This window comes from Ailuropoda melanoleuca, chromosome 4 (assembly GCF_002007445.2).
Source record: "Ailuropoda melanoleuca isolate Jingjing chromosome 4, ASM200744v2, whole genome shotgun sequence".
Classification (NCBI taxonomy): Eukaryota; Metazoa; Chordata; class Mammalia; order Carnivora; family Ursidae; genus Ailuropoda; species Ailuropoda melanoleuca.
This window is the reverse complement of record NC_048221.1, coordinates 92,064,522-92,082,385: the sequence shown is the minus strand read 5'-3', so window position 1 is coordinate 92,082,385 and position 17,864 is coordinate 92,064,522. Positions and strand designations below refer to the sequence as shown.

General features: G+C 41.4%; 1 protein-coding gene across 1 annotated transcript in view; it reads right to left on the bottom strand.

Annotated features, from left to right (window-relative positions):
- Nucleotides 1-17,864, bottom strand: part of ANTXR1 (ANTXR cell adhesion molecule 1) — a 216,498-nt gene that overhangs the window by 122,312 nt on the left and 76,322 nt on the right. Inside the window, 1 exon segment of the mRNA XM_011236724.3 lies at nucleotides 9,619-9,717. Coding sequence (XP_011235026.3) covers nucleotides 9,619-9,717 — 99 coding nt within the window.

Genomic DNA, 17,864 nt, shown 5'->3' with positions numbered 1-17,864 from the left:
TTGTGGATTCATGCGCAGGCTACGTGTCTCCTGACGCACAAACTCTCGCAGCTGTGCACAATTAGGTTTGGGAGGGCTTTTACCTTTGGAGCTGTGATGGAGGGGCAAGCCTACCAAAATGGCTAGAGTCTTCCACACAATCACGATGATCAATACTGACTGTTTTTAAAGAACACAGACCTCTATAGAAACTCAGAGAAGAGTGGGGAAGGAGACGCCAGGCACACACTTGAGTAACAGTGGATGCCGCGGAACTCTGCAGTATGCAGGCTGGGGGCAGAGCTGAATTGCACGGAGAAGAGATCCGCAGATAGCATTCTTTTGCTTCCTTTCCCTCAGCAGCATACAACTCTTCCTCTAAATGTGTGGAGCAAATATTTAAGGGATGTCAGTTTGAGAGGGGGCGTAGATTGTTAGCCTGCCTGGGGTTCTCACAAGTCTTGCCCAGCTCTGTGTTTGCTCCCCTCTCTTCCACCATCCCACTGAGTGACAAAGGAGCAGAGTTATATGAGGACAAGCAGGGCTTGTGGAAGTCCAGCCATTGGGTACCGAAGTAGAGAGCTCCAACTTTCCCCATCAGGATAGGCAGGGCTGGGGCAATGACAGTCTCAGGAAGTTCACAAGCAAGCCTCTCCTCCAACCACGCCTCAAAGAAGCACAGCGCGTGCTAAGTTCATGTGTCGCTTCTAATTTTCACTTGGAGGCAACTGCACGCATGGTAGAGCACGGACAAGGTCAACGGCGAGTCCATCAGGCACTGCCGTAGCTAACATTGGGCTCTGTCAACTCACCCCTGCAAGAAGGTCTTTTGCCCCAGAATGGAGATCTTTACCACCTAGTTACCCTGGGGTGGCAATTCTCCCTTTACTCCCATCCCACCCCAGATTACTGGGACTTTTGTCTGACCAAGCAACAATCCAGTAAATTTCCACTTACTATATTTTTGTCTGGGCCTTAATGATGGGAACACGCACTAACACAGTCTTGGCAGGAGCCACTTCAGAAATGCCTGGCAAAATCAGAGCTCTTTCTGAAAGCAGGGCAAAGGGGAAACACTGCCAGAGAACGTGAAACTCCTGACGTTCAAGGGAAAGGGGCCGTCAGGGAATCACAAGACGTGCTTCACTTGTGAACACACGGTCAACTCCATACACTGACACACTAAAGCCTGGGCTCTTCCTTCCCTGGTCCAGGGCTTTTTCTTCTTGAACTTGAGTTCAAGTCTTGACTCCTACCAGTGTGCTTTGTAACTTCGGGCAAGTAGCCAAACCTCTCTGAGCTGAGGTTTCCTGCCTACAAAATGCAGGGGAGTCGTGCAAATCAGCAGCTCCCAATGAGGCTTACATCAGGGTTATGTGGGCATTTGGGATCCGGAGACTCAAGAATCTGTGGGAATCCTTGATTTGGAAGTAGTCAAAAGCCTCTGGATCACCCAAGGTCCAAATTGCTTCTGTCTCCGGAAATGTGCTAAGTTTCCTACTTAGCATAAAGGGATACAACTAACTTGTCCCTCACTGGGGTGCTGTGAGGATGGAAGGGGAGAGCACGGGGAGAGCCCAGCAATCAGTAGCTGCTATTAGTTAGATGAATTTCTCTGGAGGGTCTGTTCTGCTGCCTGACTCGGGACCGCAAGACGAGACGCTCCTTTATGTCTCTTCATTCTCAGTTGCCCAAAGTGACCTTCCACCATCTTCTTATGACATCAACCCCCCAGGGATGCATCCAAACTGCACTAAGTACCTTTGACCAAAAGACGCAATACTCTAACCAGTGAGAAAGACAACAATAGGCTTTTGTTTGGGAAGTTTGTCTTCTTCCCTCTGCCTTCCCTCCCCATCTGCCGTCATAGGTGCCTTTCAGCGATCTCCGTAGGGTGCCCGCTGCAGCCCCAGGGCTCACATGTTTTCAAGATGAAGCATAGTTTCTGGATAATCGGACAGATTTTTAAAAACAAACACACTGGAACTTCTGCAATTCGAGTGAGTGTTGTCTCTCATCCCCTTGGGAAGCTGAGCCCCTCTTTGGAAATCTTAGAGCTGCTTTCATGACTCATGTTCAGCTTGAAAAAATATCTTCAAAGGGGGAGAGTTTTATCCTTCGAGAGTGAACAAAAAGTAAACCAGAGCCATGCCTAGTGAATAAGACTGGAGATCAAGCTGGGAAATAACGTTTTGTATCAAAAAATAAGTTTGCATCGGAATCCGGGGATGTACTGTATGGTGACCAGCATAATATAATAAAAAAAATCATTAAAAATAAAAAAAAATAAGTGTGCCTATAAAACCAGGAAACGGATTTCTCACATGGCCTGTAAGTTGAATTTTACTGAGTTTGTTAAAAATCAGTTTCTTTGTTTTATAGTCATACCTCCTACCTTGCCACGCAGCCCCAGGAGAGTCTAGCATGTTTTTCATTATTGCATTGATAAAAAGCCCATTTTTAATTTACTCTTCATTAAGATGAATCATTTCTCAGCTCATACCCCAGTGTCTCCTTTTCAGCATTCTAATCTCTCTGAAAATGGATTTCCAATTGAAAGTGGATCTTTTCTTGGCACAATATGTTGAATACTGGAGTAGGAAAAAGTGTAGCCAGAATAAATAAAGTTTGTGTGAAGATTTCCAAGATATCCTCTTGGCCAGGAGTGAGTTCAGCCTGGTGATCGGAGAACTAAGCAAATGCTAAATAAGATGTACGCTAGGGGTAAATAATTAACAAGGATTTTAAAATAAAATTTTAAACAACTGTTGTTATTTTTTTTTCTTGTTACGTAAGAGACATATGATTGTAGAAAACCTGGTAGAAAAAATTAATAGTGGTCTCATTCAGAGGTAACTACTGTTAACATTTTGATGTGTTTTCTCTCTCTGCATAAAAGTCCGTGTATAAAACAGAAATAGCATGGAGGTACCGTGTGTAACTTTTGTCACTATATTATTAACATTTTCCCACATCAGCAATTGTTCTTCTTTCCTACAACATTAATTACATAGGGGTAAAGTATCATTTATGTAACAGATTATCTGTTGTTCAACATTTATATTGNGTACCGTGTGTAACTTTTGTCACTATATTATTAACATTTTCCCACATCAGCAATTGTTCTTCTTTCCTACAATATTAATTACATAGGGGTAAAGTATCATTTATGTAACAGATTATCTGTTGTTCAACATTTATATTGTTTCCATTTAGATGTTTTGGTTTCCTCCCTTCCTCCTTTCCTCCCTTCCTTCCTTTCTTCTCCTCCTCCTCCCTCTCTCTCCCTCTTTCTCTCTTTTTCCTTTTGTTATCATAAGCAATATCAGGATGAACATCTTGTAGCCGAGTCCTTGTAAAAATTCCCAATCATTTCCTTTTGATAAAGTCGAAATGGAAATTCTGGGTCAAAATGTATAAAAGCAGTTGCTTCATTTTAAGAATTGCCTTCTAAAAGATTTAATGGTGTCCCACCAATGATGAATGAAAACACCTGTTCCCCTATATTTTTTCCCAATACCAGGCATTGTATTGTTAATCTTTGCCAGGTTGATAGATTATTTCAATTTGCGTGTCTTCGGTTACAGTAAGCATTTTCCTTATGTTTGCTGACCACTATTGTTCTTGTAAATTTCTTTTTCATAGCTTTCATCCACTGATGTGTTCACTTTTTTCTTTTTCTTTTCTTTTTTTTTTTTTTAACTGATTTTAAGAGCAGTCTGTATATTAAGGTTATTGACTCTTTGTTACATGTCTTTTTAAATAATTTTGCTAGTTTTCTCTTCCCTTTAGATTTTGAGGGGGAGGTAACAGAAAGACAAAAAATACGTACCCAAACTATGAAATTTTTTCTTTATTCTCTCTCTCTCCAGTGTTAGGCTTAAAAAGCCTCTCCCTGGGGGCGCCTGGGTGGCATAGCAGTTAAGCGTCTGCCTTCAGCTCAGGGCGTGATCCCAGCGTTATGGGATCGAGCCCCACATCAGGCTCCTCCACTATGAGCCTGCTTCTTCCTCTCCCACTCTCCCTGCTTGTGTTCCCTCTCTCACTGGCTGTCTCTATCTCTGTCGAATAAATAAATAAAATCTTTAAAAAAAAAAAAGCCTCTCCCTACTAGAAAATTATGTAAATATTTATTTTTGTTTCCTTCTAGAATTTTTATAGTTTCATGTTCACATTTAAAATTTTCATCTGGAATTTGTTTCGATGTAAGGTGTGAGATAGAAATCTAACTGAATTGTTTTTCCAAGTGGTTAGCCAGTTGTCTCTACATCATTCGGGGGGAATAATCCATTCTTTTCCTGCTGATTAGCAAGGTCACTTTATTTTATATTAAATTCACATAAGTGTTTGGCTCTGTTTATGGATTTCGTTTTTCCTGTTCCAACGCTCAGTTTGCCTTTTGTGGTACCGTTTATACATTGTTTCAATTACCAATTACCGCAGCTCTTTCATACATCTTAAAATTCAGCTAGGGCAAGTGTCCACATTTTTCTTGGCCATTCTTGAATGTTTATTCTTCCATATAAAGTTTAGAATTATTTTGTTAGCTTAAAAAAAGTCCCATTGGAATTTTCACTGGGATTGTTTAAAAAGTAAATATTAATTTGAAGACAACTGAGGTCTTTACAACACTCAGTTGCTGCTCTATTAATAATAATGAGTCATAATTATTCATTAATACCAGCAGCCAACAATGATTGAATGATTGACAGCTTACTGTGGGCCAGGCCCTGTTCTAAGCCCCACTCCCCACATTGAAGCCTCAAAGCAGTTCATGAAAGAGGTGCTGTTATTGCTATCCTCATTTTACAGAGAGAGAAACTGAGGCATAGAGAGGCTAAATAACTTGGCACGGTCACACAGGCTTAGCCCAGGATTCTTTTCCTGGGTGGTTCGTTTCCAGGGCCTGTGCATAAATCTATGCTGCTTCTCCATTTATTTATATGTTCATATCCCTCACCAAGTTTTCTGGCCTTCCCCCTATGTATCTTCACAAGTTTGGTTATATTAATTCTTACTAGATTTTTAAATGTCATTGCTCTATAGCTCCTGGGATGCATTCTAATTGATCATTACTGAATTCTGGTGAACTATTGATTATTATAAGGGAGTGGTTTATCTCAAAATCATCCAGTTTAATAACCTTCTTATTAGTCTAGTAGTTTCCTGATTCTCTTTAGTTTTCCAGAAGGATATAACCATCATTTTAAAGTAATGAAAATTGAACCCCCTTCCTGTACTTAGGTTTCTCATTAGTTTTCTTGCATTATTGTGATACGTATGGCATTGCCCAGTACAGTTGTCACAGTGGCTACTGACATTTAAGGTAAGTCTAAACTTCATTTACATTAAATTAAATTAAAAATTCAGTTCCTCAGTTGCACTAGCCACATTTCAAATACCCAATAGCCACCTGTAGCTTGTGGCTACCATTAGCTACCATTTTAGAACATTTCCGTCATCACAGAAAGTTCTACTGGATGGCTGCTAGAACTTTCAGATCAATATTAAAAAACAATGGTGAAACAGGTTGTCCTGTTTTTTTCTTCCTAACTATAAAGTGAATACCTCTATGTAGTTATTTACTATTCAGCGATGTTGAGTTTTGAATTCCCATATCACTGTCATGTTCACAATTTAGTGTGCTGAAAAAGCTTTATCCTATTCCTAGTTTTCTAAAACTGTATATTTTAAAGATTTGGAATGGATAATGAATTTTAATATCTTCTTGGAATAAAAAAGTTTTGCTGTGTAAGAGACAAACTCTCACTCATTCTTCAAAATTGTCTGGTTCTTTTTAGATACATTGCTGGATTTTGTTTGACAGTATTTTATTAGATGTTTGTCATCAATGAGCTTGATCTCAAATATTCTCTACTTCTAGTGTCTTTGTCTAGTTTTTCAAAAAATGAAGATGATATAATTATTAGAAAATGAATTAAGATGCTTTTTCTGTATTTGTTTTGTATGTTTTAGATATGGGTCATCTGTCCCTTAAAGTCTTGCAAAACTTGGGTGAAAAGAATGTGGCTCTGGTGTTCGGCTGCATTTTCTGGTCTTTCTTTTCCAGTTCATGCAGGTCATCTTCATCTCTGTCTAATCACACTGCTAAATCCAGCCATTAAATTGCAATTCAGCAAATAAACTTTTTCAACTCTAGAAGTTACACTAGATTCTTCTGCAGATCTGCTTTTGTTGAATGGTCTTCCCCTTAGTCTCATTGATCTCTTTACCCACTTTAAATGTGTTTATTTACATGGCCTTTCAAATTGTTCTCTAGTCCCTTTTTCCTCCCTCTTCTCCTGTTTCTTCCATCCATCTTCATATGGCTGGGCATTTGGTGCTGTGAGCCCTTCTTCAGAGGCGGTTGTTGGCTGCAGGAGTGCTGTATGTTGGGTTAGATGTGCATGGCCACTGCCAGGGACACAGGAATCAGAATGGTCATGGACACATTTTGGGGTTTATTTCCTGACTTGCTGCTTCTGTATCATGTGGGTGGTATAACATCTTAGCTTTACTCCCCTGCTTCTTTGAGTCACTGAGAAGCTTTTCTAATCCCAGTTAACGTGTGGGATAGACCTTTGGAGCTGAATTTCCGCAGGGGGCTCTGCTCTCACCTCTGCCTTGCACAGGCTGATGTCCTATGTCTGCATCAGTGTTGGGATCTTGGCCGGCAGACCCCCAGGACTAGAGCTTCCATGGCTTTGCTTCCTGCTTAGATTTTGCATTCCCTTTTTTGCTTTCTATACCCGAGGGTTTCCTTCTTTTGAGCAGGGTCACACATTACAAATTTCTTTTTTTGAGATTTTATTTATGTATTTATTTAGAGTGGGAACGGGGGTGGGATGGAGGGAGAGGGAGATGGAGAATCTCAAGCCAACTCTGTGTTGAGCATGGAGCCTGATGTGGGGCTCAATCCCATGACCCTGAGATCAGGACCTGAGCCGAAATTAAGAGTCAGACACTCAACTGACTGAGCCACCCCGGCCCCCTGCAAATTTTAAAATCATATTTCATCCAGAATTTCTGGATCTATTATATTGAATGCAAGTCCAGAAACTGTTTTAGATTTCTAAGTGGTTGATTCGTTGATTTCATTTTTAAGCAAAAGCAAGGAACATGGGAGAGAAGTAGGTATTTTTATTTTTATTTTAAGTACACTTTTTATTTTCTGGTTATGTTTATTATCAAAGAATATATTTAAGTAATTTCTACGTTTTAGCATTAATATATTGGCATTTTGTTTGTGTGTTAGTACAATAAATGTTTAGTGCTGTTCCTAGCCATTTAAAAACGTATCTATGTATCTGGTCTATATCTTTAATTTTTTTATTATTGAAGACTTAGAAAGTCATGTTAGCATCTTCCACTATAAATCTAATTCTTCGATTTGTTCTTTTATGTGTAGTTTTGGTTTCATACAATCTGCTCTTGTATTATTTGTCAAAGACTTGGGGGCCTGCACCATGTTTGAACTGGCTGGAGCTACAACAGTCCTCCCTTCATTACTGGGCCATTGATTAATCTTTTTCTGATCGATAACAGCATTATATTCTCTTCCTGTTATAAAACCTAATGGAGCATTTAGGAAAAAATCTTGAAAGAGGAAATATATACCATAAAAATGAAAATAGATAATGTTTTAAAACTTGGGATCTAGAGATAGGAAAGGAGAATGGGAAAAGTAAAGGAATCTAAATTTATTTGATTTCACAGAGGTGACTCAATAGAGACTGTTATATCCATAAGGTTGGGAGAAAAATGCAGATTTGACTATGTTGTATTTTAAAATATACTCATCTCTTCTGTCCTCATAGTTTCTTATTCATATCATTTACTGAATGGAAATGAGAGGTGAATTCATAAATGAAGGACCAGTGTTTTTTTATTACAATATTTGCCCCTGGGAATAGTTTTAATAATGGTGTGTTTGAGTGTAGGAGAGCTGCTTGCAGGATGTCATATGGCTGAGTCACTGCCTTCCTCTGCTCCAAACTGTCAGCACTGTGCAGCAAAGCACAATTAGGCTTGTGGCTTCAGCCAGATCCCTGCCCCAAGGCCTTTATTTGTCTTTGAATATGAATGAGGTAGAGAAACTGTGCAGGTGTTTGCAAGTATATATTAGGAAAGGAAGAGAAGAGGGAGAAGGAGGATGAGCTGGGTTTCCCAAGAAAGAAAATTTCATAGAGAGGCTGGAAAATAGGCCTTCAGAATGTCACTCAACAAATCCAGGGCACATCTGCAGTTCATGTTATGCTAACACAGCCTCTCCGTGTAACCTTTCAGGCAATGGCAACACTGCACCCCATTTCCACGCATCTTCAGACAGGGGTTGGGTCTGAAGGCTCGCTTGTCTGGGACGCCTCCATTGGAAGGCTTGACATCTTTGAGGTCAACCCTCAGGACTTTCTGATCTTAGATTTGAGATTTTGGCTAAGAAGAGAGGGCAGGTGTACTTCAGCGACATCACAATCGAAAGGGAAGACAGAGGAGGACCTCGGTAGAGGGCACAAGTCCAACCTTCACACTATGACTAATCAGGGATTTTTCAAAATGATTTCAAATCGCATGTACTTTTTGGATATGCGAGAGCATTTCCAAGTATCAAGAAAATGAACTGAATGTTTCAAATATTTGGAATTACTCCAGGGCCAGGAATTCCAGATGTTTGTAAGGAAGCCAGTGCCTATCTCTGTTTAAATATTCAAGGGGGTTTTAAGAGGTTAAGGAGGAAAAAAGGCATAGCCCTCAATTCTTCGTTTTTAAAAGCAAGACGGCACCTATGTCATAAGGCTATGAGGAGGCCAACACCAGAGTCACTGCCGAGTCAACAAATGTGTGTCTCCCCGTGCTCCTTGAAATTCCCACCTCCCACGGCTACTGCGGCACAAAGACGTGAAACATTCAGAAGGACACGGCATTACACAAAATGTAGCATATTCTTACCATTTGTCACTGTAGATAGTGAATCGGTAATTATCTGTGTGATGGATGCCAGATGCGATCATAGCCAGGGCTCCTGGCCATCTGTCCCCCCCAAAACCAGACTTCCCTACCTCTCCTGGACAGCTGTGCGAACCACACATGTCTTTAAACTAAGAACGTGCCTGCTACAAATGTCTTGTAAAAGTGCCAGTGTTACGATAATTCATTTTTCGCATGAAATGCACTTCGTTTTCCTTCCATATTCCTGTATTTCATGTGAGGTATTCACCATGATGAGAGTTTCTTGGCTACTCCAGGCAAGAATCATCCAGATTGGAGAAACTTGCAGAATATATACATGCAAGCCTAACAGTTTGCCTTTCGGTTTATTCAAAATTAATAAATTTAAACCCTCTATTTTTCACTCTGATGCTTGACGGTACCTAGTCCTTTGTCAAGGAACAGCCAGCTTCCCAAGCTCTAAGCTCCCGGTGCCAGCGCTGCAGCCAGAGAGGGAATGACTTCGTGCCGACGTCGGTAGACTGAGAATCAAGTGCCCTGCCTGCCTTTCCCCACGGGAACAAGGACAGCTGCAGGGCCAGCTAGGGGAAGAGCCTTCTCCGTGCGGTCCCCTGTGGGCGGCCGCACTGGCAGATGGAGCTAGGGGTGTCCCCAAAGCGGGCTGAGGAGACCCCCAACGCCGCAAGAACTTACTGAGTGTGACTGACTCGTTGATCTTGAAGCTGCACAGGACCCTGTCCACATTCCGGGCATGTCGGAAGCCGTTTCCTCTTACGACGACTTGAAATGATTCTGAAAGGAATAAGGACAAGTCACACCATCGGACTGCAGTCCCTTAACCTTACGTTTTCCATCTGCCCCGACGTAGGGCATTTCTTAACTGGCTTCAAATACTCGGACGCTGGTTCAGGCTGGAAACCCACCTCCTTCTCATTAGGTGCCCACGAGGAAGGCATAGATGTCTGTCTTTGGGTTTCTACCTTCTTGCCTTTGCCCGTGCTTTTCCTCCTACCTGGAATGCCCTGCTGTCTGCTTCTCTGTCCATTCAACTCTTACCCATCTCTCAAGCCATGGCAGTGTTAAAAGCTGTGATCCCTGCATCTGGGGGACCACAGGGGTGGGGGCTCTCCACCTTTCCTCCAATCAACTCAGCATTTCTTGTGTCTGTTTTGCATACTGGAGTCCCCTTAAAGGATTTCTTTAGAGCTGATGGTGCCTAATTTTTTTTTTTTTAAATCACTGCCTTATGGCCTCCACAGTCTGTCCTGAACGGTGTGGCAAGGGATTAGGTGTGGTGGTGTCTTTTCTTCCACCACTAGAAAAACATTCCATTAGGTCAGGAATTATTTGATGGCTGCTTCAGGTCCTCCTGTCTCTGCTGGGCATAGAGCAGCAGGATCTAGGATTACATGGGAATAGTTGTATTTATAACAAATCAAAATCTTGCTTATCCAGTGGCCACTTTCTTGAACTGACATTATCTTCTTGAACTGACGACGGCCCCTCAGTGTAGCACTGGCTTCTCTCTAAACAGAAGAGAGACTATAACTTGCAGGTCTCTGGTCCTGCATGTTAGTTTCACATTGGCATAATGCATGGTGAACTCATACAGGTTAAGAAAATCCTTATGGAGTGAAAATAATGATCCTTTACAAGAGTCTTTCAAAAAGAAAAAAAAACAGCTAAATTATTAGCTAAACGTTTAGAAATACTTGCTTGAGTTTGATAATAACTAACAGTCCATGCTCTATTTTCTTCTCTTTTTTTGGTCATTCTTTCGCATATAAAAATTGGGGCTTTGGATAATGCTGGGTGGCATCTAAAAAAGAAATAGACTAAAAGGTAGAGGGAAAAGGCAATAGTTGTGAAATTGGATCCTGAACTATAAATTGTTATACAAATGGACATTGTTGTTGGAGCAAGAATGGAATCAGAGAACTAGATTATGGGACTCTTCCAAAATGTAATGAATGTCACGATTGCAAGTCACCTTCATTCCCAGGAAATGAGTTTAGGGATCACAGATGCCAAGATAATCATACCGGATGCTAATGGCTCCCTCACTATGTGCCAAGCCCTGCGCTAAGCCTTGCATATGCCCAAGTCATTTCAGCCTCACCACAGCCCAGGGAGGTACAAATGAGAAAACTGAGCTGAGTGAGATTCAGTAATTTGTCCCAGATCTCATGGCTGGTAGCTGTCAGGGGACAGCTGGAATCCAGGTGTGTCAGGCATCAAATGCCATGCCCTTAGGACTCGGCCATTATGTTGAAATGGATCCTCATTGTCTTATGACATGTGGTCAATTTAGAGACTGACGTTGTGATTTTTAAAAGGTTTATTTAGTTTAGTTTTAGACAAGTTTGCAGAAGAGTGGGGCTGGCCTGGATGGGGACGCAAGTAATTGAAACCCAAGCAAGAGAACCCAGAGGCACTGTATGTGCCACAAAGAATACAAGTTAGAACAGAATGCTTTTTAGAAGTATAAAGGACCTTAACAATAAGGAAATTGAGATTCTGACATTTTAAATGACTTGCCCAAGGTCATGTAATTTGTAAGCAGCAAAATGGGGAGTGTCTGAGTGTTCACTGCCTTAGTTTTGAACTATAGTAATTAAGGTCATGGGCAAGTGGTTTTTCAGGATCACAAGTCCTATAAATATTAAAGATTAGCATATGCATGTTAATGCATATGCACAATTGCTAAGTTTAGAAGGATGGACTTAATAATTTTCTTTAGAAGTCTGCCAGGCATGTGGCTGATGACGCAGTTGCCTCAACAAGCATCCTATTAAGTGTCAAGCATTGTGGAAGAATCTTACTGGATCTTCTTTACTCATGTAAGCCTATAGAAAACTATTTCTGTTTTTTATTTTGAATGTTAGACATCCAGCAATCTGCCGTTGGACACTTTTGCTGATGCAACATGTTTTCGGCCTCACTGCTGTGCTCCTTCTCTTGTTTCCTCAAACATTAGCGGAAGGAGACAAGACTCTGGAAATGCAGGCCCCGTGCCAAGCTCTCTTCTCTAACACCATGTTCTAGCATTACCAGTTCAGCTGCTGAGTCCTCTGTAAAAAAAAAAGCTGCCCACATGTCTGCTTGGCCTGACCTCAGGGTGTTTAGAAAGAAAGACAGCCGGAATCCATGACGTGGCCATGGTAGAAAGGGAACAATTTAACCCCCTTGGCCTGGGGAGAAGATGGAGGCAACGATGCTCGGGGAAGCACACCAGAGCAGGGGTGCGCTCCCACCCTGTTGGGTAAGGTTTCTGTGCTCCCGCGCACATTTGGTTTCCAGAAGAGCCCAAACGTCTGACCCTGCAGCCTGGCTGGAATGTCAGCTCTTCACACATACAAGTTATGTAACAAAACTCTGTCTCATGAATCTGCCAGCAAGTGAGAACCAGGACACACCAGAACCAGGACAGATGATTTAAGTTCATGTATCCGGAAAGCCCTGAACCTACCTTTCACAATATGTACAGCGAAGTGTTTTTAGGCAATTTGCCTGTTGGGTAACTGCTCCTCCAAGAAGTGCCTAGGGATTGTAGGGTTTTAGGGAGGAATTTCTACTAGAAAATGATCCTTGATCCAATCGTTTAAGATATATATTCTTTGAGGTATATGTTTATTATGATTCTTTCGTCAATTTGTTCTCAATTATTTACTCTCAATTTAAACTTCCTGATGGTAGAGGCCATCATTTCTGTTTCTTTAAATTTTTTGACTGTGCCTAACGCAGAGCTGAGTCAGTCTCAATATTGAATGAATGAGTCAGTGACATATCTTGATATAGAAAGGGAATAAAGAAGAAGGAGAAGGTGGTCCTTTTTTCATGTACGGTCAGGTCTAATCTTGTTTATTTTCTGAGGCTTCATCAAGTTAGTGAATGGAAAGATGCTCAGCGTCATTAGTCATTAGGGACACGTCGATCAAAACCACAGTGAGATATCACTCCATACTCACTCGAACGGCTGTAGTAAGAGAGATGGACACAAACAAGTGTTGGTGAATGAGTTCGCGCCCTCAGAGCTTGCTGCTGGGAATGCAAAAGGGTGTAGCTGTTTTGTAGAGCAGTTTGGCAGTGTCTCAAGAAGGTAAACACACAGTTACCTTATGACCTACAAATTTCATTCCTATATACTCAAGAGAATTGAAAATGTATGTCTGCACAAAAACTTGTACATGTATGTTCATGACAGCATGGTAATATAATAGCATAATAGCAAGAAAGCAGAAACAACCCAAATGCCCATCAGCCGATGAAGATGCTATCCATACAATGGAGTATTCTTCACCCATGAAAGGAATCAGTTCTGACACATGCTATGACTGGATGAATCTTGAAAACATTATGCCAAAGGACAGAAGCCAGACACGAAAGGCCACAAAATGTATGATTCCACTGCATTTCCTTTCCATATGAAAAGTTGAGCAAATCCATAGTGAAAGAATATCAACTGGCAGATGCCAGGGCTGGAGGGAAGGGGAAATGGTGAGTGACTGCTTAATGGGTATAAGGGTTTTTTTTTGGGTGATGAAAATATTCTGGAATTAGATAGAGGTTATGGTTGTACAACTTTGTGTATATAATAAAAACCACTGAATTGCACTTTTTGAAAGGGTGAATTTTATGGTATATGAGTTATAGCTCAATGAAAAAAAAGAAAAAAGAAAGTCTGTGAATAGTTGGATAAACTTTTCCTATTCTGTTCCCTCCTTTTTATTTCTTTGCTTTTCTTTTTCTTTTTTTTTTTTGAAATACGGAACACCTAGTTTTGAGATGACCTCAGTAAAGGTCACCTATTTTTCACTGTATTTGAAAATGAGACAGCTGCATATTCTCCATTTGCTCTGTTCACCTAAGACTTATGTGTAGAATTATTGCTACTGATGTTTTACCTTTTGAGTTAGTTTGAAGTCGCTCTCACCACTTGCTTAACGTGACACGGAGCATACAAATATAATAGAGACTCGTGTTAAGTGCCTTCCGATGCCCAAATTATTCTAGAACTTTTTAATTTTTAGCTATTTAATGATAACAGCATTAATGAGGCAAAACTGACATACAATAACTTGCATATAAAGGGTATCATTTGACAGTTTTGACCTACGTCTACGATCATGGGACAATAGCACAATCAAGATGGTGAACATAGCCACCACTTTCAAAGGTTTCCAAGTGCCCCTTTGTAACCTCTCACTCCTGCTCCTCTCCAGGACCATGCAGCCACCGATCCTGTGCAGCCACTCACCTGCTCTCTGCTGCTGTAAGGTTAGTTTGCATGACCTAGAATTTTGTGTAAGTGGCATCATACAGTAAGTACATTTTTTGTCTGGCTTCTCTTACCCAGCGTAATTATTTAAAAACTCACCCATAATTATTGAGATTTATGCATAGTCTATTCCTTTGTATTGCTGAGTATCCTTCATTGTATGGATAAAACACAATTTGTTATCCATCCCCTGTTGATGAACATCTGAGTTATTCGCAGTTTTTGGCTATTAAAAAGGAAGCAGTTATAAACATCTGTGAGCCAGTCTCTGTCTGGACATAGACTTCCTTTTCTCTTGGCTAAATACCTGGAAGTAGGATGGCCAGGTCAGACGATCAGTGTATGTTTCATTCTTAAAGAAGCTGTCAGGACTGTTTTCCAAAGTGATTGTGTCATTTCACATTTCCACTAACAGTGTGTGAGAGTCGCTCCTCCAAACACAAACATGTTTAAATGAAAAGGAAGGACCAAGCAGAGAATTAAACAAGCCATTCTACAGAGGTGTCTAAGGGCCGGGCATGAGCTCTTTGAAATACAATGAAATGTGAAAGAAATGAAGCCACTGTTTGATGTTGCCTAAAATTGTCTGTTTTAAGCATCTAAGGCCAAATGGTAAACAGGAGCCCTAAAACCGCCTTCTTTTTGTGCGAACCCGCCCAGGTTTACTACCAACAGTGAGAAACAACACAGTAGGAATGGTACAGTTGCTTCTGGAATGACAGTGCGAGGAGCTAAATATAATCTCCTTCCGTGTCTGGAGTGCAACAAACTCATGTGTAGAACACTTGGCAGGTTGTACACGTGATTCCAATTAGTTCCTTCCTGGAGAACTTGCTCACATAGAACACTGTGAGCGATTCCAGTTTGAGGCCAACTGAGTGCGACCAGAGGGAAATTATATTTAGGCAAAGGACGTGTTTCCTGGAGAGGAGCTAAAAGAGGCAAGGCCAATCTAACAAGAGGGCAACTCTCCCAATGACAGAGACTAATCGGCAAAAATATTTACTTAGGAACTTTTTTATAGAGAAGCAGAATTATTTAAAAAGCAGGTAATGTCAAAGGTGCCCTGAAGGCTCTCCCCACAGCAGGTGACTTCCTACATGTTTTAGAACAGGAACTGTAAATACAGTAAATACAGACATAAGCACCATGCTAAATAGTAACCATACGCTTGGCCTGGGTATGGGGGTGTAATAGGGAATGGTGGGGAGTATGGTGAACTGGAAAGGGTCCATGCTTCTTTTAAAAAGGGAAGTTACTCAGTCTCCAATAATCATCACCTTGCAATAAATGCAGGCCCAGTGTTGCTAGATTTGATTTTTCAAGACAAGGGGGAAATCTGAATTTTTAGCTAAAATCAGATTTTTAAATGGTAGCAATAAATTTAAGGTGTTTTTTGTATTTTGGTTTTAAATGTAGTGTGAATCAAAAAGAACCTGTGTGCGGGCCGGAGAGGGCTTGGAGGCTGCCCATTTATAACCTCTGGCAGTGGAGGAGATCTGGGAAGGCTCTCTCTCCAAACAGTTAAACTCAGGACATTGAATGAACTCTTTTTGATTAGAGCAGATTAGATACTCTCCTTACTCCCTTTCCGCATTAAGACTTCGTTAAAATGCAAAATAGCTCCGGGTGTATTGGATTCTTTGCCATTAAAAAAAAAAGTCAGCCATTAATGCCTTAGCTGAAATTGAATTAAGACTTTGGAAACATTAAGTTATAAAGAACATCCAAAGGGGGATTGCATATGGTTACAGATGGCCACTGCTCACATAATTCTAAGGGCGGAGAGTTCAGACCATCCACTCCGCTGCTGGAAAGTTTTAGTTGTAAATATTCCATGAGTTAAGCCAAAATTTGCCTCCCTGATTTCCTCCCCAGCTTCTCCATGGTGGTCTCCTGAAGCTACACATAGTAAGCATAATAATTCCTTTCCACATGGGAATTCTGTAAGTATCTGAAGATGCTCTTGGAGGTGTCCCCATTCTGTGTGTAAATCTCTGTGGTTACTTCAGCCCTTCCTCATTCCACCAGCATCTCATTACCGCTCTGGCTGCTCTTTGAGCAGATCTTTGCTACAGTGCCTCATGTGGGGTTTGTGCTTTATCTGAACATGTGACTATCTTCCAGAGAAGACTGTGAGTTTCACGGGTGGTTGGGAGCCAGCTCTCTGCATTTGTGTACTCATGTCTTTTCATATTGCTTGGTACATCGTAGACATGAAGAATTGATGGAAAGAAAGAAGGAAGGAGGCTAGGAGGAAAAGAAAAATGGAAGGAAAGAAAAAAAGGAAGGGAAAAGCAAGCAAGGAAAAGAAAGGAAGGAAGGAAGAAAGGGAGGCAATGAGGGAGGGAGAAAGGAAGGAGGGAGGGAGGAAGGGAGAGAGGAAGGGAGTAAGGAGGGAGGAAGGAAGGAGGAAGAAAAGGAAGGAAGGGAAAGAAAGAGTCAGTGAATGAATTTTTAGTATTGTTTCCAGACTCACCACCTCGTCTATGGGCATGCCTTTGTCAGTGCCATTTTTAAAATGTGGGACTTGGAGCCATGGTCTGGACATGGAATAGTAGGACATGAGATTAGTTCTCTTAACCTGGACACTGGATGGCTGTTGATGCGCCCAAAGATTACATCAGAATTTTTTTTTCCCTCAGAGGTATTCTTGTTGGCTATCAAGATAGCTATCTTTCTCCCTGTTTTTTTCTTTTTCCCTGAAAGAAAGGTCACTACGTTGGGTCTCCCTAAATGGGCATTTGAACCCCAGTTCCATACTTGGTATTTGTCCCATTAAATTTCACCCTGTTATTTGCAGCCTGACCTATAAAGATCTGTGCTGGATCTCAGTTTTGTTGTCCACCGGTGCGTTATCTCGCTGCCTCTCTCAGAGCTCAGCTTGCTGTCAGAACCACGGCTGTTGCTGAGCTGTCGGTGAGAGCCAACTGAGATCATTGTCTTGGGGGAATGCAATTGTCAGCATAGAGTGTCTAGAGTAGGGCAGGCCTGGGTGGAGCTCCGCAGCAGGGGCTGCTCTGGGGGCCCAGGAAGGAATGCAATTCACAGAGACAGGCGTGGGGGGGGGTCGAGAAGAAAGATTTCTCATGAAAGTTAATTTCACCTTTTTCAACAGATTTTTCTAGGGCTCAGTCCCACCATGATACTTTAGAAATGCGGACACTCCATTACTTCCTGTTTCTTTTCACCTCCAACACATATTGAGTTAATCATTTTGCAGGTACTGTAGACTTTATCAGTGTTCCCCCCAATTTTGTTTCAGTAGAGAAACACAGGGATATGTTTTTCTTATCTGGATATGTTATCAACATCAGGATTCTCACATTGACCTTCAGTACTCATTACAATGATGTTGAGCGTAATAATGTCACCTTGTTCTGTACAACAGTTTATGCTTTTCAAAGCACTCTCCTGTAAATCCCTGGGTCTTTGCAGTAGCCTAATGACAATCACAGAGTGGGTATGCTCAGGTCTACCTGACAGGTGTTCACTGCTGTGGACAATGACATGGGTGCCAGGGCTTTAGGAAAGCCGCTCACTCCCGAGAATGATCAGCAAGAGAACTTCAGGGAAATCCATGGTAGAACTTCTGGTGTAAGGGTATCTTTTGGAAGTTTCCTTTTCTCCTTTGTAAAGTTATTCTCTAAATAGCATGTTT